General features: G+C 43.3%; 3 protein-coding genes and 1 long non-coding RNA gene across 5 annotated transcripts; 1 reads left to right on the top strand and 3 right to left on the bottom strand.

Annotated features, from left to right (window-relative positions):
* Positions 1-1,714: 1,714 nt before the first annotated feature.
* LOC127325931 (RGG repeats nuclear RNA binding protein A) lies at positions 1,715-9,863 on the top strand. The gene is made up of 6 exons (XM_051352760.1): positions 1,715-2,133; positions 2,393-2,750; positions 2,845-2,989; positions 8,842-9,003; positions 9,098-9,160; positions 9,518-9,863. Exons 1-6 carry the CDS (start codon positions 1,947-1,949, stop codon positions 9,704-9,706), a joined length of 1,104 nt encoding a protein of 367 aa, XP_051208720.1. The 5' UTR covers positions 1,715-1,946; the 3' UTR covers positions 9,707-9,863.
* Positions 4,141-8,094, bottom strand: LOC127325938 (uncharacterized). 2 transcript variants are annotated; one of them, XR_007867458.2, is made up of 4 exons: positions 7,507-8,094; positions 7,092-7,151; positions 6,497-6,590; positions 4,141-6,219 (listed from the first exon to the last, which is right to left on the bottom strand). It is a non-coding gene; the product is annotated as an uncharacterized lncRNA (long non-coding RNA). The 2 variants fall into 2 exon arrangements; XR_011750668.1 differs by having other exon boundaries at positions 7,092-7,222.
* Positions 9,864-10,300: 437 nt separating the features above from the next.
* LOC127325894 (disease resistance protein RGA2-like) lies at positions 10,301-12,087 on the bottom strand. The gene has a single exon (XM_051352726.2). It carries the CDS (start codon positions 11,970-11,972, stop codon positions 10,446-10,448), a length of 1,527 nt encoding a protein of 508 aa, XP_051208686.1. The 5' UTR covers positions 11,973-12,087; the 3' UTR covers positions 10,301-10,445.
* A 2,279-nt stretch (positions 12,088-14,366) lies between these two features.
* LOC127325904 (disease resistance protein RGA2-like) lies at positions 14,367-16,102 on the bottom strand. Its single transcript, XM_071824942.1, has one exon. It carries the CDS (start codon positions 16,015-16,017, stop codon positions 14,512-14,514), a length of 1,506 nt encoding a protein of 501 aa, XP_071681043.1. The 5' UTR covers positions 16,018-16,102; the 3' UTR covers positions 14,367-14,511.
* Between the last annotated feature and the right edge of the window lie 7,878 nt (positions 16,103-23,980).

Consider the following 23,980-nt stretch of genomic DNA (forward strand, 5'->3'; position numbering starts at 1 on the left):
AGTTTTCCTCGTCACATGAGACATTGCGTCTATTATTCCCTTACAAATTGATTTATAGATTTTGAACACCGACATGCCATATGATGGTATGGCTCGTGCTACCGCCTTGAGAAGCACCTCCTTCCCTCCCGTGGACAAAAAATTCTCCTTCTATCCTTCAATAAGTTGGCACATGCGATCCAACATGTATTGAAATAGTCACTCTTATCTCCTCTGAACTGAGTTGGCAATCCAAGGTACTTATCAGTTAGAGATTCAATAAGAATATTCAAAATTGTACATACCCTGGCTCGCATGTCTGCCGCAATGTTCGGGGTGAAGAAAATACATGATTTACCATCACTAACAAGCTGTCCCGAAGCACCACGTACTAATTCATAATTATTTTTCACACAAGTTTCATTCTCCTCATTTTCTTGCAGTAGCATAAGCAAGTCATCTGCGAATAGTAAATTGGTGATTGTTGGAGCCCCTTTACCTATTTTAACACCCTGCAACTCCTCCTCTTGTTGTACATGATTTATCAAACTTATGAGGTCCTCTACATAGGGAAGAAACAAATAGGGGATAACGGATCACCCTGTTGTCACCCCCTCGTTGGTTTGATAATATTCGTCTCTTGAGAACTAAAATGTACAAGGTATTCCACCGAAAAAACACAAGACATAATCATTCTTACCCATCTCTGCTAAAACCCCATCTTAAGTACCATTTTCTCCAAGAATGACCATTCAATGCGGTCACGCCGTGGATGGTCTCCATGTCTCAGCTAGTTTACTCACCCCTCTATAACCAGGAATTTTTCTCCGATTCAAGAAGATTTTCAATCAACAGTTGCACTTCTTTCTTACGTGCAATTGTTTCAACCGACATTGGCCCCTTTCGTAGTTCTTCAAGCTCCTTTTCTTTTGCCTTTAGGTAAGCCATCTTCACTATTTCTTCCATAGTTTTTTCTTTAACCATATCGCTTCAATCCGCTGAGAAGATCCCCTAGGCAGACACATGTCCACATAATACTCTGTGCAAACCACAATTGGTTTATGGTTGGACCGAGAATGTTCCTCGTCTATCACTACTGCAAACGGACAAATCACCGACCATCTATCATTGCCCACCGATCTATCTAGTCTCTCCCTTATCTTTCCTCGAAGCCGAGTGAAAATATCTCCAATGTAGCCCAGATCTTTAAGATCACAATCAGATAGGCACTCGTGAATTTTTTTTCCATCATACCTGGAGGCCTTATATTCCCGCCTTCCTTCTCACGTGTGCATACAGATTTTTGTTGAAGTCTCCTGTCATAATCCAGGGAAGATCAAATTCAGCGTTGAGTAGCCGAATAATTATTAATAGATCGGTGGATTTTTGGAAATAAAATAGAAATGCAACATTGCCCGCCTCAATGAAAAAAACTGTCACGATTGAGAAGGCAACACTCGCCCGTGACAAGTCACCACGGAGAATTCCGTAACACCGACAGCCGAGCCCAACGTGCAATCCTAGTCGCTCGATTAGAATCCGTCGGCTCAACAACCTCACGAGCGCAGAAGGATCCACTAAGCACCAAAATCCCGTAATTACCCACAAAATGCCCTGCAATCATCGCAAAACGTCCAATCAGCCTCGAGGGTACGGCGGTAATTTCCAACCGGCAAGGGATAGGGACTCGCTCGCGGCACTAGTAGTAGTAGTACAGAAAGAGTGCGGCTAGGGTTTCTTCGTCTTCTCACGCACACTCCTCTCTCCCCACCCGCTCGGTCTCCCTCCGCTCGCCGCCGCCGCCGCCGCCAGCCGCCGCAGCCGAACCCGTACGCCGCCACCTCGGGTAGAGCCATGGGGATGCAGCAGTCCGGCAGGAGAGATTTGTAGCGACAAGGGTCAGTTCCCCAGTCCCCCACACCACACCGCAACCGAGCGCAGCGTGACCTGACCTTTCGCCGTCATCCATGGCGACGACCCTCAACCCTTTTGACCTCCTCGGCGACGACGAGGGCGAGGACCCCGCGCAGCTGCTGGCCAAGGCGGCCGCCTTGGCGCAGAAGGCCGAGGCCAAGAAGTCGGCGCCGGCCGCCGCCGCCGCCGGGAAGCCGGCCGCCAAGCTGCCCACCAAGCCGGCCCCACCTGCGCAGGCTGGTAAGTCGAGGTTTCAGGTTTATTTGCGGGTTGCGAGTATGCCGGATCTGGGGTTTAGGGTGCATGGGGGAACGGGTTTCCCCCCGGAATGATTTGCCTTCCGGCGTCTGCTATATAAATATCCAGTGACTAGTATCTGAAACGGAGCAAAAAACATGGTTGTAAAATTGGGGAATTTTGATTCAATTTTGGACATTTCTGCCATGGTATAGTACAACAATTTTTTAGGGTTTAGCTCCTGATGCTATGAATGTTTCAGTCCAGGAGTCTCGAGGTGGTTCACGCGGAGGATTCAGGCAAGGCGAACGTGGCTACGGCAGAGGTGGCCGAGGAGGGTATGGTCAGAACCGCGATTTTGGCGGTGAAGACACAAATGGCTACAGGGGAGGAGGATATGGTGCCAGAACTGGAGGCGAGGAAGGCGGGGAGAGGGGCCCTCGTCCACCCTACCAGGGAGCCCGCCGAGGTGGGTATAGGGAAGGCGAGTTTGGTGATGATTCCGAGAGGCCGCCTCGAAGGAACTATGAGCGCCACAGCGGCACAGGCCGTGGGTATGAGATGAAGCGTGACGGTGCTGGCCGTGGGAACTGGGGAACTGCCTCTGATGAACTTGCCCAGTGAGTTGTCTTCTCTACTGCGCTATCCTGTAGGCTATTTATATGCAGAGTGGTGAAACGAGAGCTAACCTGTGTGTTGATCTCTGGTGACCAGGGAAACTGAGGCCCTCAAGCTGGATGAGAAGGCACCTGTTGCTGAGAAGCTGGGTGCACCGGAGGATGGACCACAGGCAGAGGAGAACAAGGTTAGCAAAGATGCCACTGCAAATGTGGAAGAGGAAAAGGAAGAAGAAGACAAGGTATACTTTATGCTCTAGTGCACAATGAATGATGATTTGTGATCAACTTCTTTTTTTTTGTTCTGAGCCAATGTAACATGCACCTACAGTTCTCTTGCAACTTGATAAGAAGTGTGGATTTCTGTTTGCAACTTTCAATCTCAAGGCAAAATAATAATCAAGTTTAATATTTTGCTTCATTATTTCTTTTTTCGTCTTGAATGTTATCCATTTATAGGTACGTTGTTATTGGGTGAGTAGCTCTTCGTATACGTTATCTAAATATTTTGGTAGCCGGGGATGTTCATTTTTAGTAGTCTTGTTGTTTACTTAGAACCAATAAATTTGGCAATGTTTCTCTTTACTAGTACAAATGCCCGTGCGTTGCTACGGGACAATAATACATATAAACAAATCAGAAATATAGTTAAAATACAAACATTATGTCATTGACCTATGTTATTGTTTTTTACCACACATGATCATGTCATAGCACAGAATGGAGTAGTAGGCCAATTTATGCTTGAAAGAGGTGAAACTTTTATGCTTGTGGAGTAGTAGGCCAATTTATGCTTGAAAGAGGTGAAACTTTTATGCACAAGCGAAAGCACGGACACTCAAGGCTCCATTACAAGTCCACAACTTTTTGGAAAATATAAACACTGATACGCAAAAAAATTATCTAGGAAGGGATTATAAAAATATCATTTTGAATTATATTCTTGGGTCAAAAATTTAATTGTTTGAAGTGCATTTATGGAACATACACATAAAAATGAAGAGCTTATTTGTACAGTTTAATATAAATCCAAAAAAATCATAGAGAACTTTCCATATTCATTGCACCATGTCCTACCAGATTCTCAAAAAAACTACCAATAAACACCATAAGTCTTCCGAGCCCAAGTCCGGATACAACCTGTTCCGCATACATCTACAATTTTTTAAATAGAAAAAATGTGTAGGGAAAATTAGTTGTATGGATAAAAAATGGGCTTAAATGTGGCTAAACAACATGAAAACAACAAAACTGGGTCAGTGCCTCATCCCACAACATATCTTTGATTTTCCCTTGAACTATAGTTCTTTCTTCATTTATTTGTGACAAAAAAATCGAAATTGAAAATAAGTTGCAACATGGAGACCCAAAATTTGATGACGCTGCAGAGTATAGTCACCTCACTGGATAGAAAACATGTGCACCCATGCTGTGAAAGAAAAGCTTAACATCCTCTTGGTATGAAAACTAATGCCTATTTATGCAATACCACAAACACGTAAGGTGCATAAAAAACTGAAGCCATTCTTATTATCTATCCTATGACCAATAAAACAAATCTCAAGCCCTATAAATGTTGGTCCAATTGATCCCCTGGAGCAGAATACATATTCACACTCAGATGAATAGTATGCAGATAAGTTACCCAATGGCGTTCAAATATTTTGACTCTATCTCATAGATATTCTCCATTCTTTTTGGACAAATGAATAAATTGCATCTGCATCAAAAATCTAAGAAAATCTTCAAACTTCGAGGCTTCAATAACTTACAATATCATCAAACATGTTCAGTATAATTATTCTCTTGTCTGCAGGTATACCATGCTGAAATGTTACACTCTGTTTTATACTTGGCAATATGCAGCTCTAACTGCCCGCTTGGAACATCCGTGTGTATCATGGCAACAATCTCTTCCAGCATAATGCCCACAAAAGGATCCTTTCAACAAAATATTTATGCCACATAAAAAGGGATCAAGAGAACAACGATTATTGAAATGTTGAACCGCAGATGCAGAGGTAATAACAATGTCCGAACAGTAATAATTACTCTCTACAAACATAAAAAACAACCAAGTACTTATGCGGTACCAAGACAGTCAAATAATTTCCTTGAACTAAGAGGTGTTCAAGTTTTCTCCACGGGAAGCACTTCTATATACTAAGCCAACATAATATAAAAGTAATCTAGTGCAAGAAGCAAGGGCTATACTCAAAAGTCAAATATGAGCACCAGATATATGTTTCCCCATGGAAACGAGAAAATGATGTACTTTCTATTTCAAAATAGATAAAACATGCAATTGGAGGAACAAAACTATCTCTGAAATTTATGCACCATTCAACTGATATACTGAGTTTAATAAGCCAAATTCAAGAGATCCGGATATATTAACTAAAATTAATGGTTAGTATAAAAAAGGAAACCTTTTGCAAGTTTCGTTCGTGAAAAAACAGTGTAAGTGAACACCCTTGGTTGTACCTGGTATCTACATAATAGAACTTCACCAGAGTATCCTATACATGTGTGGGGACAGTTATTGAACGGGATAAAATATTTGATGCATGAACTGAATTAAACACAGCAGAATTCAGAATCACAATAACAACTGAAAGGGTCATGTAAAAGGGAACCTTGCTGCAAAATGACAGCTCCATGGCACTGGGGTCAGCATACGTTCGCATTGTCCCACTACGCATCGCCCCTTGAAAATCGAAGCAAAAAAACATTTATAACATAGCATTAACATGACCAGTTAACACTAAAGCATTGTGTCAAATAAATCATTAGATGTGGATGATCCCATCCTTTGACTGGAAGTGTAAGTGCCAAAAGGAAGACAAGCACCTCCACTAACGATAAATCTCTACTGGACCAGGATCCAGTTACTACATAATTTTTCTGACCTGAGTACAAAAATAAGCCATATGATCTTATGCTCATACTGTACACTTGCAGAAGCGCTACAACTTGCAACCAAAAACTATGGTGGACCATGTCAAGTATCTAGCAGCCACCATAATTTACGGCCTGAACCAAGCATGATCGAGGCTTTAAATGCAATCTATTTTTCTCGGGAGTGTAACTGCAGGCCATGTCAGCTGTCTTGACCTATCACATAAACGCAAGGCCAACATCGAGGCATCAACCAGTTTTGCATTGCTCTCAGACTGGCCGCTGGTTGTTGATTATATGACTAACAGATGCCTACAGTTCTTTTTTCTGCAGCAAATCTGCAACCCTATTAGCAAGTGAAAATAGGAGAAATAATATTCCCTGCTCTCAACTCTCTCAATTCCCTCACATCCCTATCTCTTCCACCTCCATCTACCAGCTCTTTCAATCCTTCTCGATCCTCTGAATCTCTCATCCTCATCTGCACGACCTCATCGCTGCCTCCTGCGACACTCGTCCTGTCCACCTCAGCTGTGGCCCCTGGAGCTCTCGCCGACTCTGCTCCTCATCCTCACTTGCAACACGTTGTTGAAGATAAGATTTCCCAGCAAAGTAGTTGACCATAGAATCAAACCAACATATAGATGGGATAATACCAAAGAGTGTGTTTCATACTCAATTATTTAGGAAACATTAACTCCATTAATTAACAATAGAAATAGAACAAATCATCTCCTTCTGAAAAATATGCATTCTCAAACAGTCAATAGGTAATTACTGCAAAACTTGCAAAACCAGGATTATTTACTTCAAGCCATGCATCATGGTAAGCTATTTCTAGCATGTCGTACCTCGACTTATCATGGGCACTCCAGTCCATCGAGCACATGACGTACGCGGTACGCCTAAATTTAGCATTTGAAGTATTGAACTCACTTTTCTTCCCTAGAATGAACATATATGCTGATCAGTTTTAGGCAAACTAAATCAGATCACATACACTGAGAATGGATAAACGTGGCGAAATAGATAAACGTGGCGAAATATTAAACTTCTTGCAAACAATATTACACCTGGTATGCAAACCCAGAGCGCCAAAATACATACAAATTCTGCAAACCCGAAACTATTTTTTTGTGCATCAACCGATATAACTCAATTTATATACACTGAAAACAATTACATGTAGTAAAAAAAGGACTCTTGTTACACAACAGCAGGCATCCTATCAACGAGTCGCCTCACTTGCTAACATGTCCAAAAGGAGTGAGACGCCAACAATAAAGAACCGCTTTCAAGTAATAAAGCAACAGAAAGAAAGAGCTCCTGCTTTTCAGCAGCCCAGCAATCATAATCGAAGAATTGGAGCTAATTGGAACTAAACACTATAAAAATTTAGAGCAGCTATATATTATTCATTCATTAGATCATGCCAAGAAAATATACCTGAAAATTGTTCATCGTTCACAACTAACCAAAGTGCCCCTCACCTGCTTTTCAACAGCCCTGCAATCATAATCGAAGAATCCCATCAGGCACAACTAACCAAAGTGCCCCTCACCTGCTTTTCAACAGCCCTGCAATCACCTGCTTTTCAACAGCCCTGCAATCAATGCTTGTTGGAACTCAAGAGGCTCAGAGCTACTACTAATTTATGAAATTTAAAGATGTCATTTTCATATATCCCATGTTCTGATATAATAGTCTACATTTAGGCATGAAAAGGCATGGACGTAACAGGCTGTTACTTTCCAAGGGCAGACAAAAGCAAATCAGGAGGATGTAATTGAACAAGCTCCACCAAATGCACACAAGAACTGAAAATTTAACAAATAGTTAGTTAAAAGAACGGGACACTTACCTTGCAGGATATCAAATTACGCGAAGCACAGTGGCCCCAACAATTCATCATCTGGACCATCGGAGAAGATGAGTAAATGGACTATCAATCACATGATGCCTTGGCACCAACGTGGCCAAGGAATGCGTAGAGGTCCATCCGACGGGGTAGCTGCGCTTGGCGAAGAGCTTCTCGAACTGGTAGACCTTAAAGAAGTCGGAGATGATCTGTTGCGCATCTTCTCCTGTGATTCCTTGAGCTTCACAGCCACGTCAATACGTCAAGGTCGTCGGTATCAACAGCTCTAGCGTGCCCACGATCAGCACCGCCGCCCCCGTCAGCAGCAACACAGTTAGCACGATCTTGTTCCGTCTCTTCTGCTGCATCTCCACCGGGAAAGGTTCGGCGAGATTGGTTCAATATGGATCTCGCTTCTTGATCCCTCTTTCGCTTGTGGTGGTGGCAAATCGGGCGCGGCGAGTTCCCGCACACAGCAGAGGAGGCCAGGGCGGCGACGCTCGTGCAGTGGAGGACGGCAGTGGCAGGGGCGCTTCCGTGATTGCCGGGAGGGCGGCTGCGAGGGAGAGGGAGCAAGAAAGGGATCACGAGGGCAAGGGCAGGCGTCAGAGGGATTGGAACCGTGCGGTAGTGAAGGAGGAGCGCAATTAGGGAAGGAGTCAAGGAGAGGAATTAGTGGGCTTCCACAGACGTTCATTCTGGGGCGAGATTTCTGGCCCATGCGGAAGTGTCCTAGGTGTTTTGGTGCGGCCCATGTGGCGCGGGTGGAAGGTTACGACGACCAAATCTTTTGTAGTAGTGGTAGTTGGTGGCAGAATAGGGAACATGTTCCTCCTTTTTAAGTAGTGTAGAAATATTCTACTAGTGCAACCACAACAGCACTTGTATCCAGTTGATTTGTCTGTAATCACAACAGCCTCGATGTTGCCATTTGCTTTATGACTTGCATTTTGTATGTACTTACAGTCAGGACTCACACAAAAATGAGAATAATAATTTTCCTGAAGCTTTTGCTCTGCCATCCTTTGTCAATTTGGTCATGATATGCAATACCACCCTCCTAAATAAATAGAGGTTCCATTTTTTCATAGAGGACTATAGATTATATATGGTTGGTTCCATTTTTAGTCATAGAGGACTATAGATTATATATGGTTGGTTCCATTTTTGTTCTTGATGATGGCTGTGTGACTGACTCACACTATCTCTTGCCAGCTTCATGCTATCTATGTTTACAATGTATTTTATCATTTGCCTGTTGTTTTATTGTATCATGTATCTGTGGCTATCGATCTATATGTGTTGCAATAATTTAAATATAATGTTCGGTGACCTTAGGAGATGACTCTTGAGGAATTTGAGAAAGTAATGGAGGAGAAGCGGAAAGCACTTCTTGCTTTGAAGAGGTCTGAGGAGAGGAAAGTTGAAATTGATAAGGATCTGCAGGCTATGCAACTGCTTTGCACTAAGAAGGGAAATGATGAAGTTTTCATCAAACTGGTATGTTATCCCATTATTATGCCTTGTTCCCCATGTTTCTTTAACTCTCTAGAGATGTGTGGTTGATCTTTCTCTTTCTTTCTGTATTCCGTAGGGTGCTGATAAGGATGCTTTGAAGAAGAAAGAAAATGCTGAACGCGAGGAGCGTGCCAAGAAGGTCAGGCATTACATCTATTGCTATATTTTCAAATACTATTTCCCCTTAAGTTGCTGCAATACTAACAGAAATGTTGTGATTCTGGTGTTATCATTACCACTTGGGCTTATTTTTGGTATTTCTGAATGCGGTGGTACTAAAAAGAGTGTGTACAAACACTTAGTTTTATGATGCTTGATTTAGGCCTTTCTTGACAAGCATAGTTGCACTTATTTGCCTAATTTGGTTTAGTTGGCCTCTGCTATTGATAAAATACCAATTTACATTCTTGCTTGGTGTGCCCAATTTATATCAACTAATTCATCTCCACTAATACACAACGATTACTAATCTGGGCCTTTTTTCTGTTGCTTTTAGTCTGTGAGCATCAATGAGTTCCTGAAACCTGCTGAGGGAGAAAGGTACTATGGCGGCAGAGGACGCGGCGGCAGGGGGCGTGGTGACCGTGGAGGCTTCCGAGGTGGATTCGGTGGGGGCTATCATGGCCCGCCGGCCGCTCCAGCTATTCAAGACCAGAACCAGTTCCCAACTCTTGGTGGGAAGTGAAATCTCATGTTATCTTGTCGTTTTTGCTGCCAACCTTAAATTTTGTTGGTTACCTTATGTTTTTGTTCGACTTCTATTAAAACAAATAATTGTGTTTGTGTGTGTGGATCATTCACCCTTGCGTCAGTCGACTTTGTAAATCCAGAGTTGTTTGTCACTCGTCAGAGTTTTGTAGGCTGTTTTGTGCCGCTCGCCAATTCATACATGTTGCAGCCTTGTCAATGTGTTACGACGATCCAGCAGATATGCTGGTTATTTGAAAGCTATATATAGAGGATGAAGTGTCTGTAGTACGAACATAGTTTTTCGATACTACACTGTAGATATCGTGGAACCTCTTCGATTATCGGTCCGTTTTACGATCCATACGCCAGTTTGGCAATTAGCAATTTTCATTCTTAAATGTTGCATCCTCTGTTTTTGTTGTGGTATGATTATGTGCATCTGGATGCTGTTAATTTGTAGGTGTCCTATATCATCAGGAGGACTCCATTCAACATTTCATGAACCACGAAAAGCTCATTGAATTTTGTTGTACTTAATTAATTAAGTAGGTGTTCATTTAATAAATATTTCGGAGAAAGATCAACTAGCTTTTACTAAAAGGCTATAATTAGATGAAAAATATGCCAGTGATTACAAACACAATCGTTAACTAAGGATCCATAGTCTGGCTGAATGACAATTACAATATACAAGATCCATCGGTCTAAGTAAGAATCAGAAACCACCTCTGGCTCTATAGCCTGGCGTTCTTGTTCTGCACAAGCTCACAAGAATACACATAGTTGTAGTATGGCGGTATGACGGATCTCCAGGACAAAACCTCAAATTTTCCCCGTTGCATAGGGCTCCAGGCCCCGGAGAGAAGATCCACAATTGTTATTCTCGGAACTTCGCTGTGAGCAGCTGGCCCTTTTTGGTGACTATGATGTATTAGAAATTGCTTACCATCCTCGTAACCTTGCTGTGTTTCAGCAATGCCCCAAACGTACCGGGACATACGATCCTCATGATATTCACCAAGCACAAAGTTGTTCTTCTGTCTGAATTCCCTAGCCTGTCTAAGAACCCTGCACCAGAACCGAACACTTCTATTTGCTCTAAGTAAGGTGGCAGTAACATATGCGAATATGGAAGATCCACACGTCTCGACGGCTAGCTCCATGGCAATGGATGTTAACTTCGGGTGCTCCTCTGGATCCGTGCTTCCAAACACAAGCATCTTGAAGAAATACCAGAAAGCTTCTTTAGACAAACAACTTAGCTTGATGGTTTTTGTCGTTCCAACACTGGCCATCTTTTCTGAACGGCTAGTGATTATGATTTTGCTTCCATTTGCCATGTATCTTTCAGAAGTCTGCAACAACCTCTTCCACGCCCCTTCGTCCACGTCCCCTAAGAGCTCAATCACAAGCAACGACCTTTCTTCATTGGAGGCACTATTTTGATGCTTGATCACACAATGATCTCTAAAAGTTGTTGGAATTTCATCCTTTAGATCATTTCCTCTATAGCGTAAGATCAAGGAGAAGTGATTGCGCACACGCTCATCATCACAAACATGTTCCACAAGTGTGCTCTTCCCAATAAGTCCAGGACCAACAATTGGTAGGACACCCAAATTTCCACCACTTGGAGGCTCAGGTTGTAGCAAGAAGCCGATGGCTTGTTCCCTCTCCATTTGCCGGCCGAACATAAATTTGTCTAAAACTAGATATGAGCCATAAGGTTGGCGATACATGCGAGGGTAGCTCATCAGAAATATAGCGAACTCCTTCAAATCAGCAACCATGCTTTCTAGGACAAGAATAAACTGTTTCAACTCCTTACTGCTGCCTCTACCAACTACCATGCTATAATTTTGAGTGTAGCTAGATAACCGGCGAAATCTCTTAGCTGGATTAAATTTGGATTGGGCAAACAAGGAGCCACTCACCTCCTCATCATCTGTCTTCTTCTGTGTGGACTTGAAGGAGTCTGTCTTCTTCTGTGTGGACTTGAAGGAGTCGAGAAGGTAGTACCCTCTGAACAATTGTATTATCATCATGCTAACCTGATGGATCATCCCTCGGTTTCTGATGCACCGCCCCTCAGCCGCCTCGATGATTGCTGATATCCTCAGAAGCAGTTGGTGCAGCCTCTGAAGGTCCTCCTCGGTGGTTGTGTGCTCCTTGGCGGTCATCTGCTCGCGGCACTTCTCGATCACCACAGATATAGTTCTGCTGACAATGTCACCAATTACTGCAGAAACGAGGACCTCCATTCTAAAGCATGAAGGAACAAGAACCCCTCCAGGCTTATCACTAGCTAAATGGTGCTCTGAACTTGAAGGGAATAGATAGTTTCTGACATTGAATGCACAGGGAAAGCTAAGAAGACAATTGCGCTACACGTTTTAGAAAGGCACGTTTTACGGTACCTTTTACCACCGGCTAGAGCTCAGAGGTATGAATTTAAATCTAACCATTGAGTTGTCGGGGCAATGTGGACTTTTAATTGGAAAATCATTTATTGAGTATCTAATCCCAGTAAATATCCTATTGATTTGGCAACAGATCCCGATTTCTGATTACATGTCTCTCTCTAGGAGTAATACCTTTCTTACCTTCCGATTTTGTCTCTCCCGTTGTTGCTACAACATAAAACTAGCTTGACAGAGCTTATGGACCCACGGTGGCCGCCCAGCCGGTCGCATAACATGACGGCAAAAATCATGCCACGAAGATAGCCAAGAAACTCTTCTCAAACAATGGCAATTGTGAAATTGTATTCCGCTAATTAGTTTACGTTTCTATTCGCAAAAAAAAATAGTTTACATTTCTAGGAAGTTAAGATTTAACAACTCCCACAGCTTCAGGTTAGACATTAGAGCACCACCACGCCGTGAAGTAGCTGCCAGCTCCTGGAGATGATGCATGATTCCATTACGAGGCCTTCCGTTCTTACATCGATTTGTTTCTTTGCTTTTTGATCTTTCCGATTTTGACCAAAGCATACTACTCCAGTTTATCGACCAGTATGTTTCATACCACACCAGTTTTAGGCAGAGGTATAAACAGAAATTCGTCTTGGCTCCCGGGAGCATTTGCTCCCGGATTTTTGGGAAGCAAATTTTGAGGATGCTTTAAAGAAGAAAGAAACCGCTGCACGTGATGAGTGCGCTAAGAAGGTTAGACAGTACATTTATTGCTGTGTTTAGAAATATTACTATTGTGGGAATGATAGTGTTGTCATTCTGGTGCATTGATTACCAGTTGTGCATTCTGCTGCCCATTTTAGGTATTTTTAAATGCAATGGTATTAAAAATAGTGTCAACAACCAATTAGTTGGCTGTTTTAGGATGCTTGATTTAGGCCTTTGTGGACTGCATAGTTGCACTTATTGTACTCCGCATCTGTTTTGGTTTTAGTTCTTATTCCTCTGCTGTCGTTAAAACACGAACTGTCGTGCCTGCTTGGTGTGCCCAATTTTATGTACTACCTCCTTCCAAAAATAAGTGTATCAGATTTTAGTTGTAGATTCATCCGTATCTAAAAAGAGTTGATACTTATTTTAGGACGGAGGGAGTACTACACATTCACCTCTCTAATACATAATGATAACTAATCTGGGATTGTATTCTGTCATTTGTAGTCTGTGAGCATCAACGAGTTCCTGAAACCTGCTGAAGGAGAAAGGTACTATGGCGGCCGAGGACGTGGCAGCAGGGGCCGTGGGGACCGTGGAGGCTTCAGAGGGGGATTCGGTGGAAGCTATCATGCCCCGCCAGCCGCTCCAGGGATTCAAGACAAGAACCAGTTCCCAACTCTCGGTGGGAAGTGAAATCTCATGTTATCGACTTATCGTGTCATTGTCGCTGCCAACCTTGAATTTTGTTGTTACCATATGTTTCTCTTCAACTTCAGTTAAAACAAATAATTGTCTTTGTAAATCCAGAGTTGTTTGTCACTTGTCAGAGTTTTGTAGGCTGTTTAGAGCCTCTCATCATTTCATACATGTCATAGCCTTTGTTTTCGTTATGGATATGATGATGCAGCAAATATGTTGGACAGCATAGTTGCAAAACACCAGCTGCCATTCGTTACTGGTGCGACTGATTTTATATCAACGGTGATGTTTCTACTACATAACAATTGTTGAAGTGAATCTAGCCGTTTTTAGACGAAAGAATTTGTTGAAGCGAATCTAGCTCTCAAACTAGCTCCAATTGGATTCCCCTGAACATCATAGATTCCTGAAACATACTGATGGATATCTTTTACATATACTTCTGCCTGACTTCTATTAAAATAAATAATCATGCATTGGCTGGATTATTTTTTGGGGTGTCTGTAACTGATCAGTTAGCTTATTGTTAGATTTTCACAGCATTTTGTCTTTACCAAATTAGCATTTTGCAGTTCTTACATGTTGCAGCCATTGTTTTACGAAATTGGATTTTTGGCTCTAGTTGCTGTTAATTCGTAGGTTTTCTATTTCATGCAGACGCATCTAAAATGCAGAGTATCAGCAACCCAAGGATGAGAAGGTGCTCACTCCATCACACCTTTCCTTCCACATTTCACCAACCAAGAAAGATAATTGAATTGTAACTTTTGTATTTGCCTAATCAAATAGGTGTTCATTTAATTAAAAATAATCTGGAGAAAATTCAACTAGCTTTGACCTCAAGGCTTCATTGAGATAAAGAGTAGCGATTACAAAAACCATCACGGACTAAGATCCATAGACTGGCTGAATGACAGCAAATACAAGATCGTCGGTCCATTACAACCAGACCAACTCAAACCAAAAACCACCTCTATGGCTCTGTCCTAGTGTTCTTGTTCTGCACAAGCTCACAAGAATACACGTAGTTATAGTATGGCGGTATGAGAGATCTCCAGCGCAAGACCTCAAATTTGCCCCTCGGCAAAGTGCTCCAGGTCCCAGATATAAGATCCACCAATGTTATCCTTGGAACTTCGCCGTGAGTGGCAGGCCCTTTTTGGTGACTATGATGTATCAGAAACAGCCCACGATCCTCGGAACTTCGCAGTCTTCCTAGAATGCTCCAAATGAACCGGGACATATGATCCTCGGGATATTCACCGAACACCAAGGTATTATTCTGTGTGTACTTCCTAACCTCTCTGAGAACACTGGACCAGAACCCAGCACTGAGATTTGCTGCTCTCAGTACGGCGGCAACAACACATGCGTGTACGAAAGATCCGCGCATCACGAGGGCTAGCTCCATGGCAATGGATGTTAACTTTGGGTGCTCCTCCGGATCCGTGCTACCGAACACGAGCATCTTGAAGAAATACCAGTAAGCTTCTTTAGACAAACATCTTAGCATGATGGCTTGTGTTGTTCCAACACTGACCATGTTCTCTGAACGGCTAGTGATTATAATTTTGCTCCCATGTGCCATGCATCTTTCAGAAGTATGCAGCAACCTATTCCAGGCCCCTTCGTCCACGTCCCCTAAGAGCTCAATGACAACCAACGACCTTTCTTTACCGGAGGCAATATTTTGATGCTTGATCACACAATGATCTCTGAAAGTTGTTGCGGTTTCATGCGTAAGGTCGTTTCCTCTGTAGCGCAAGATCAAGGAGAAGTGATTGCGGACACGCTCATCATCGTAAACATGTTCCACCAGAGTGCTCTTCCCAATAAGTCGAGGACCAACTATTGGTAGGACACCTAAATTTCCACCCACTAGAGGCTCAGCTTGTAGCAAGAAGCTGATGGCTTGTTCCCTCTCCATTTGGCGGCCAAACATACACTTGTCTAAAAATAAATATGAGCTGTAAGGTTGGCGGTACATGCGAGTGTAGCTCATCAGAAATATAGCAAACTCCTTCATGTCAGCAACCATGCTTTCTAGGACAAGAACAGCCTGTTTTAACTTCTTACTGTTGTCTCTACCAATTTCCATGCTCTCAATTTGAGTGTTACTAGATAGGCGGCGAAAGCGCTTAGCCGGATTAAATTTGGATTGAGCAAACGAGGAGAGACTCACCTCCTCCTCATCGGTCTTGTTGTTTCTGCACTTGAAGGAGTCGAGAAGGTAGTACCCTCTGAACATTTGTTTTATCATCATGCTAACCTGACGGATCATCCCTTGGTTTGTGATGCACCGCCCCTCAGCCTCCTCGACGACCGCTGATATCCTCAGAAGCAGTTGGTGTAGCCTCTGCAGGTTATCCTTGATGGTTGTCTCCTCATTAGCGGTCGTCTGCTCGCGGCACTTCTTGACCACCACGGATATGGCTCTGCTCACAATATCACCAAGCACTGCAGAAATGAGGGCCTCCATTGTAAAGCATGAAGGAACAAGAACCCCTCCAGGCTTTTCAGTATCTAAATGGTGCTCCGAGCTTGAAGGATTTAGGCAGTTTCTCACATTGAATGTTCAGCGGAAAGCTTAAGAAGACAGTTGTGCTATATGTTCCAGAAAATGGTGATTCTCCTAGTCTTCGCTGACTCACCCAATGAATGCGACATATTGTTTTGCCTGAAGAAAAGCATGTGTTTTTCTAACTTAGAGGTCATCATTGTGGAAACTTGATACTGCATGCTTCCCATCCGTCGGAATCAACAGCCAACCATATCATATTTTCCTTCCTTTTCTTTGGTCAGATGATATATATGTTGATTTTGACTTCTGGTGCTGATCTCTGTAGCAGAGCAGGCTGCCTGAACATTCCAGATGGTTGTTGTCTGCTACAAGATACTGTTAGAGCATCTCCAGTCGCGTCCCCCAAACCGTCCCCGAAACGGCACCGGATTGAGAGTTTGGGGGACGTGTTTCTTCGTGGCGCGTTTGGGGGACGTCGCTCCCCAGCCGCATCTGCCAAACGCCGCCCACAAACATTAAAATACTCTTTTTTTTTGCATTTTTATTTTAATAAAGAGAAAAAATATTCCACAAACTAATACATAATTTGGAACGTAGTTTACATGAAGATATAGTTTGGAACATGGTTTTCCACAAACTAATATTTGAACCATGGTTGACACAAATATAAAATATTTTAAAAAAACTAAACCTAACTAGGCCGGGCATCGAAGGTTTCGTGTGTTCACTACCAAGAAAGAACACTCGAGGGCACACCCAGTCACTCAAACTGGGAAATCCAGCTGGCGAGGGTGCCCCTATTGGTTCTTCCGAGGAAGAACATCGAGAAACCTTCGTGCATATATTCGCTGCGAAGTAACAACACTCTTCAGTCGTCGTCCTCCTCGGCGCTGTCGCCGTGGTAGTTCCAGCGGCAACGCGTCTCGTCGAATAACTTGACGCTCATGTCGCTGTCGTTAAAGTAGGAGAACACGAGCACGAAGCCGGCTTCGAGGCGGTGGTAGCGCGCGAACTTGTCCCAACTGATGTGGAGGTACATCTTGCCGCGCGCGTCGTAGATCACGTCGACGATCCACCGGCAGCAGCGGCAGTCATCCTCCCGTAGATGCAGCGAGCCCGGGCGCTCGTCGCCGATGACGAAGTCGGTGAAGGTGTCCGGCAGCCTCTGGATGCCGTGTGGGTCGCCCTTGAGGACGATGATGAACTCGAACAGCACGGGCCCCTCCTCGTCCTGCATGTCCGAATATGAGGACGACAACGGCGTCGCAGGCGACGGCGAGCGTGCAGCTCTGCCGACCACGGACGCGAGCTCGGCCTCCACCTCTACCAGCCATGGCGTCGACTCTTGAGATGGTGGCGGCTAGGGTTGGGAAGAGAGGCGCTAGGGTTTGTGTGTGAGACGGACGATGAGAGGCGGCCCTTTTTATAGGCCGGAGGGAGGCGGGGGTGCGGTGGCGCTCATTAACGCCGGCACGCAGAGCTAGGCGCGATGAGACGCTTCGCTGCGCCTCTGCGGGAACTGCAACTTCGCTGCGCGCCAATAACTTCCGTCGCGAGGTAGGCGACGGTTAGGTTAAAATTCAATGTGCCACTGATGGGTCGGCCCGCCACTCCCCGCCTCGCTTTTCGGTGCGTCCAGCGTCCCCGGTGCGTCTCCTGTGGGACGGGGATGGGCTCGGGGCGCCGGACACCGTATCGGGGCGCGCCGGACAAAAACGGCTTTGGGGGACGCAGCTGGGAACGTTTTTTTATCCGGCGCGCCCCAAATCGCTTTGGGGGACGGTTCGCGGGACGCGACTGTAGATGCTCTTAACCCTTAGGAACTCCTCCAAAGCCCCTGACTAGCTAGATGGTACTCGGTGCTCAAAGGAGTTAGGCTTAGGCAGTTGACCCGATGACCCTATAGCATCTCCAGTCGTGTCCCCCAAAGGTTTTTTGGGGTGCGCCGGACATACTTTCGGCCCCAGTCGCGTACCCCAAACGCCCATCGTGCCAGGCGCGACCCAATACGGTGTCCGGCGCCCCGAGCCCGTCCCCGCTCCGGGCGCGCCGGACAGAGCGGGAAGCGAGGCGTGGAGTGGCGAGCCCGACGCGCCATTGACCCATTGAAATTTAACCAGTCTCCCGGCACATCACGCCTGTTCCGCCACATCCCCCCCCCCCCCCCGCCGCACATTTCTACGCCGCCAAAAGGTTTCACCCCCTCCCGATGAAAGAGCATGAAGCCTCCATGTGTGATTTTGGTAATTAATGACAATCGCTATGGACTAATGTTTGCATTGAGTTATATTTGTAGGAGCTGTCCATAGGCAGTGCTTGAACCATAAGTTGGCTTCAAGGTTGCAATAAGAAGAAATGAAGTGCAAGTTCAAGATAAGCCAACTCGAAGAGATCATATGCTTGAAGCTTGTTATTCATATTTTGTTCATGGATATGTGAAGATGCACCGAAGAAGATCTCCCATAGTGGATTATGGGGAAGCAATCCGCAAGACTTCTTCAAGCAAGCACAATCAACAAATGCATTCCATCTTGTTGCGGTCAAGATCGTCCTCATCAAGCTCAAGTGAAATGCGCAAGGTTAATGTTTGCTCTTGATAGGATTTTCCTCTTACCGGTCTCATGGTTTAGTTGTGAGATCGGTTTACAGTCTAGATATCGTACTATCAAGGGGCTCTCGAGCGAGTAACTCGATCATATCATTTGGAGTGCGGTCAAACCTCTGCATCTTTGCATCATCTTTCTTGGTTGTTATTTGGATCTTATCCATGTGATGTTTTAGAGCTTGTGGATATTTTCATGACAAGCTCTAGTTTATCGAAAACGGAGCTTGCGTTTTAGAGTTTGGTGTTTTTCTCGATTTCTCGTGTTAAGGTTGCACCTCTAAAATTATAGAAAATATCCCCCACTAGTTTCCATATTTTCTCGTGTTGAGATTGGGCAAACAAGGAGACACTCACCTCCTCATCATCTATCTTCTTCTGTGTGGACTTGGAGTCGAGAAGGTAGTACCCTCTAAACAATTGTATTATCATCACGCTAACCTGATGGATCATCCCTCGGTTTTTGATGCACCGCCCCTCAGCCTCCTCGATATTTGCCGATATCCTCAGAAGCAGTTGGTGCAGCCTCTGAAGGTCCTCCTCGGTGGTTGTCTGCTCATTGGCGGTCATCTGCTCGCGGCACTTCTCGACCACCACAGATATAGTTCTGCTGACAATTTCACCAATTACTGCAGAAACGAGGACCTCCATTCTAAAGCATGAAGGAACAACCCCCCCCCCCCCCCCCCCCCAAGGCTTATCACTAGCTAAATGGTGCTCTGAACTTGAAGGGAATAGATAGTTTCTGACATTGAATGCACAGGGAAAGCTAAGAAGACAATTGTGCTACACGTTTCAGAAAATGGCGATTCTCCCATCCTTTGTTGACTCACACACAACGGATGTGACATAATGTTTGTGTCCAAAGAAAAGTACTACTCCCTCGGAGGGAGTACATAATTGTTTTTTCTTTAGAGGTCATAATGGTGGAAACGTGATGCTGGTTTCCCACCGTTGGAATCACCAGCCAACCCCATCACATTTTCCTTCCGTTCTTTAAAATACCTGCACAATCTGGCAGTGGTTGTGTTTGCTCAAACATTTGTGTTGATTTTGACTTGTGGTGTTTATCCCTGTAGCAGCGCGCGCATGCAGATTTTGACTTGTGGTGCTGATCACTAGATATGTTCTCAATCCCCGAGATGGGTGCGAGTGATGTTGTCTGCTACAAGACACTGTCAAGCTTACCCGTAGGAACTCCTCCGAAGCCTCTCGGGTTTCCGGAATTCATTGCGAATTGCTAATACCACGTGCAGTGCAGCTGTGCAGGCGTGGACTGTTGCCGCGGCTGGTCGTCAGAAACCAAAACAAAACAAAAAGGGACAATTAGCTGCTCTTTGGTACTAGACTTTTTATGGGATTAGTGGGAATAATCGCACCAAATTCCAAATCCTCACTCATTCTTAAGATCATGTTTGTTTCTGGTATATTGTGCTAGTTTAATTCCACGTTTTTACCCTGCTGCCTGAACTCGATAACTTTAATTTCGCAAAGAAAAAAGAGTCTTGATGACTTTAAACGGTCTGTGGGAAGCTTCAGAAAGCAGCCGTGCATAAATTTCAACAAAGAAGGCATTCTTATGGCACAAGAAAATAATTTTCTCTTGATTTGACGTCAGCTTGGTGGAAACTTACAGCTATAGAAAATTCCGGGGAACAAGCAGAGTGGCCGAGATTTGCGTGCTTCCACAGTTTCTTCTTTCTTCGGCAGAAGAAGGTATACCAACATGGTTTGGGGATACGAGGAGAAGAATTAAAAGACAATTTTCATGATGCAGAATCTAAAAGGTACGAACTGGAATCCTGGGGGGTTTGGGGATACTGCTAAGCATTTTTTTATAAAAGAGGCAATTAGGGAGCATAAATTAGACTTTGTGGCCTTATTGGAGACTGGAAGGTCTAATTTTTCTATCCCATTTTTAAATCAATTGGCTGCGGGTTATAGCTATTCCTGGTTTTGTTTACCACCACATGGTCGATCAGGTGGCATTTTGGTTGGTATTAACTCTGACACACTCGAAGTGCTCAAGGTGAGTACTGGAGACTTTTGTGTCAAGTTACATATTAAGTGTAAAAGAGATGGTTTTGAATGGATTCTTGTGCCAGTCTATGGGGCTGCCCAAGAAGCACATAAGGCTGAATTTTTAGCGGAATTGGTCAGAGTTTGTGAGACTGAAACATTACTTATGTTGGTAGGTGGTGATTTCAATATTATTCGAAACCGTGAAGAAAAAAATAATGATAATTTAAAAGCTCGTTGGCCTTTTGTTTTTAACGCTATTATTGAACATTTGAATTTGCGCGAAATTGCTCTTTCGGGAAGACAGTTCACGTGGGCAAGTCGTCGGGAAGTACCAACTTTTGTGAAATTGGATAGGGTGCTTGCCTCCATTTCGTGGGAACAAAAATTCCCCCTAGTCACTGTACGTGCATTGACAAGGGCCGATTCTGACCATACTCCGATTCTTATTGATTCAGGGGTGAAAGCACATTTGGGTAATAAGCCAAAGTTCTCTTTTCAGGTGCATTGGTTGCGCCAAGAGGGTTTCTTTGACATGATTGAAAAGGAGTGGAAGTCCGTTTTAGTGGGGTTGAATCCTATGGATGTGTGGTTGAATAAATTGAGGCATATCAGACGATTTCTTAAAGGTTGGGCAAAGAATCAAAGTGGGCATTATAAGAAAGAACGGGATAGACTAATAGGTATTATTGATGGGTTGAATGTGAAAGCTGAAACGAATAGCTTATCGATGGTAGAGAGAGAATTGCTTAAAGATGCAAATGATAAACTGAATAAATTACGAAGAGAAGAAGAGTCTAAATGGGCGCAGAGAGCTAAAGTTAAGCATATTCAAGAAGGGGGGAGTAATACGAGATATTTTCATTTGATTGCAAATGGGAAACATAGAAGAAAGAAATTTTTTCAATTAGAACAACAGGAAGAAACTATTGTTGGAGAAGAAAATTTGAAGGTCTACATCACTGAGTTTTATAAAAAATTATTCGGGCCACCGGCATCAACTAATATCTCTTTGGTAGAGGAGGAGGTGCAGGACATTCCCCAGATATCGACTGTTGAGAATGCGATCTTGACAGCTTCTTTTTCTGAGGAGGAAGTTCATGATGCACTTTTTCAAATGAAATGTAATAAAGCGCCGGGGCCTGATGGTTTTCCAGCGGAGTTTTACCAAACTTTTTGGGAATTAATAAAAGATGATTTGATGGTGTTGTTCAATCAATTAAGTATTGGGGAATTGCCTCTCTACAAATTGAATTTTGGCGTCATTACTTTATTACCAAAGAAAGAGGATGCGGTGCAAATACAGCAATATAGACCTATTTGTCTACTGAATGTGTGTTTTAAAGTTTTTACCAAGGCTGGTACAAATCGAATAAGTGGGATTGCCCCACGAGTTATAAGACCAAGACAATCTGCCTTTATGCCGGGAATGAATATTTTAGAAGGGGTGGTCATTCTTCATGAAACTATTCACGAGCTACATAATAAGAAGTTGGATGGTGTTTTATTCAAGATTGATTTTGAAAAGGCATATGATAAGGTGAAATGGTCATTCTTACAACAGACTTTGAGGATGAAGGGGTTTGCTCCTGAATGGTGTAGGATGATCAGTCAATATGTCCAAGGGGGTAGTGTTGGAGTTAAGGTAAATGATGACATTGGTCATTATTTCCAGACAAAAAAAAGGTTGAGACAAGGTGATCCTTTGTCTCCTATTCTTTTTAATATTGTAGTGGACATGCTTGCTATTATAATTGAGAGAGCAAAAAGTGATGATCAGGTAGGGGGGCTTATTCCTCACCTTGTTGAAGGGGGAATCTCTATCCTACAATATGCTGATGATACTATCCTTTTTTGGAACATGATCTCCAGAAAGCAGTCAATATGAAGCTAATTCTATGTCTTTTTGAAGAGCTCTCAGGGCTTAAAATTAATTTCCACAAGAGCGAGATTTTTTTGTTTTGGCAAAGCAAATGATGATGTAGACCAGTATAAACAGATATTTGGATGTGATGCTGGTGCTCTACCTTTTAAATATTTAGGTATTCCTATTCACTTTAGAAAGCTTCGTATTTCTGATTGGTATCCAGTGGAGACCCGATTTGAAAGCAAATTGGGATGCTGGAAAGGCAAATTATTGTCTTATGGGGACAGACTGGTCCTTATCAATTCATTCTTAACAAGCTTACCGATGTTCATGTTATCTTTTCTAGAAATACCTGTTGGGGTAAGGAAAAGATTGAATTTTTATAGGTCTCGTTTCTTTTGGCAATCTGAGGAAAATAAAAGAAAATATAGGCTTACCAAGTGGAATATCGTCTGCAGACCCAAGGATCAAGGGGGTCTAGGTATTGAGGTCCTTGAATTAAAAAATAGATGTTTATTGAGTAAGTGGCTTTATAAACTTCTAAACGAAGATGGGGTGTGGCAGGAGCTGTTGCAGAATAAATACCTAAGACAAAAGACCTTATCCGAGGTACAAGCTAAACCAACAGATTCTCCCTTTTGGAAGGGATTGATGAAGGTTAAGGACGATTTTTTTAGACGAGGTTTTTTTTAATATAGGTAATGGTAAGAGTATCAGTTTCTGGGAAGACACCTGGTTAGGCAGTACACCATTAGCACAACAATACCCATCCTTATATAACATTGTGCATCACAAGAATGTAACAGTAGCTCATGTGTTGGCTCAAACGCCTCTGAATATCAGTTTCAGAAGGCTGTTGGTGGGCAACAAATGGTCTTTATGGTTACAGTTATACCGAAGACTTATGAGGGTTAATTTATCTGATGAGAATGATCAGTTCGTTTGGAAACTGACAACAAATGGCATATTTACAGTGAAATCTATGTATGAGGATCTTATGAATGACCATACCCCTTTTTTGCGAAAATATCTTTGAAAAGTTAAAGTTCCTTTAAAGATAAAAATATTTATGTGGTTCTTAAGCAATAAGGTTTTGCTTACTAAAGACAATTTAGCCAAAAGAAGATGGAATGATTGTACTAAATGTGTCTTTTGTGGTGAGCAGGAGACTATTGAGCATCTATTCATCACTTGTCCTTTAGCTAAAATTCTTTGGCGTACGATTAATTTTACTTTTGCTCTCCAACCTCCAACCAACATTACCAATATGTTTGGTAATTGGCTAAATGGAGTTGATAGACAATCAAAGGCTTTCATCCGTATTGGGGTTTCTGCCTTATGTTGGTCTATCTGGAGGACAAGGAATGATATTATTTTTAACAAAAACACTCTTTTCACTTTTTGCAGGTTATCCATATGGTGTCACATTGGAT

This window comes from Lolium perenne, chromosome 1 (genome assembly GCF_019359855.2).
Source record: "Lolium perenne isolate Kyuss_39 chromosome 1, Kyuss_2.0, whole genome shotgun sequence".
Lineage (NCBI taxonomy): Eukaryota > Viridiplantae > Streptophyta > Magnoliopsida > Poales > Poaceae > Lolium > Lolium perenne.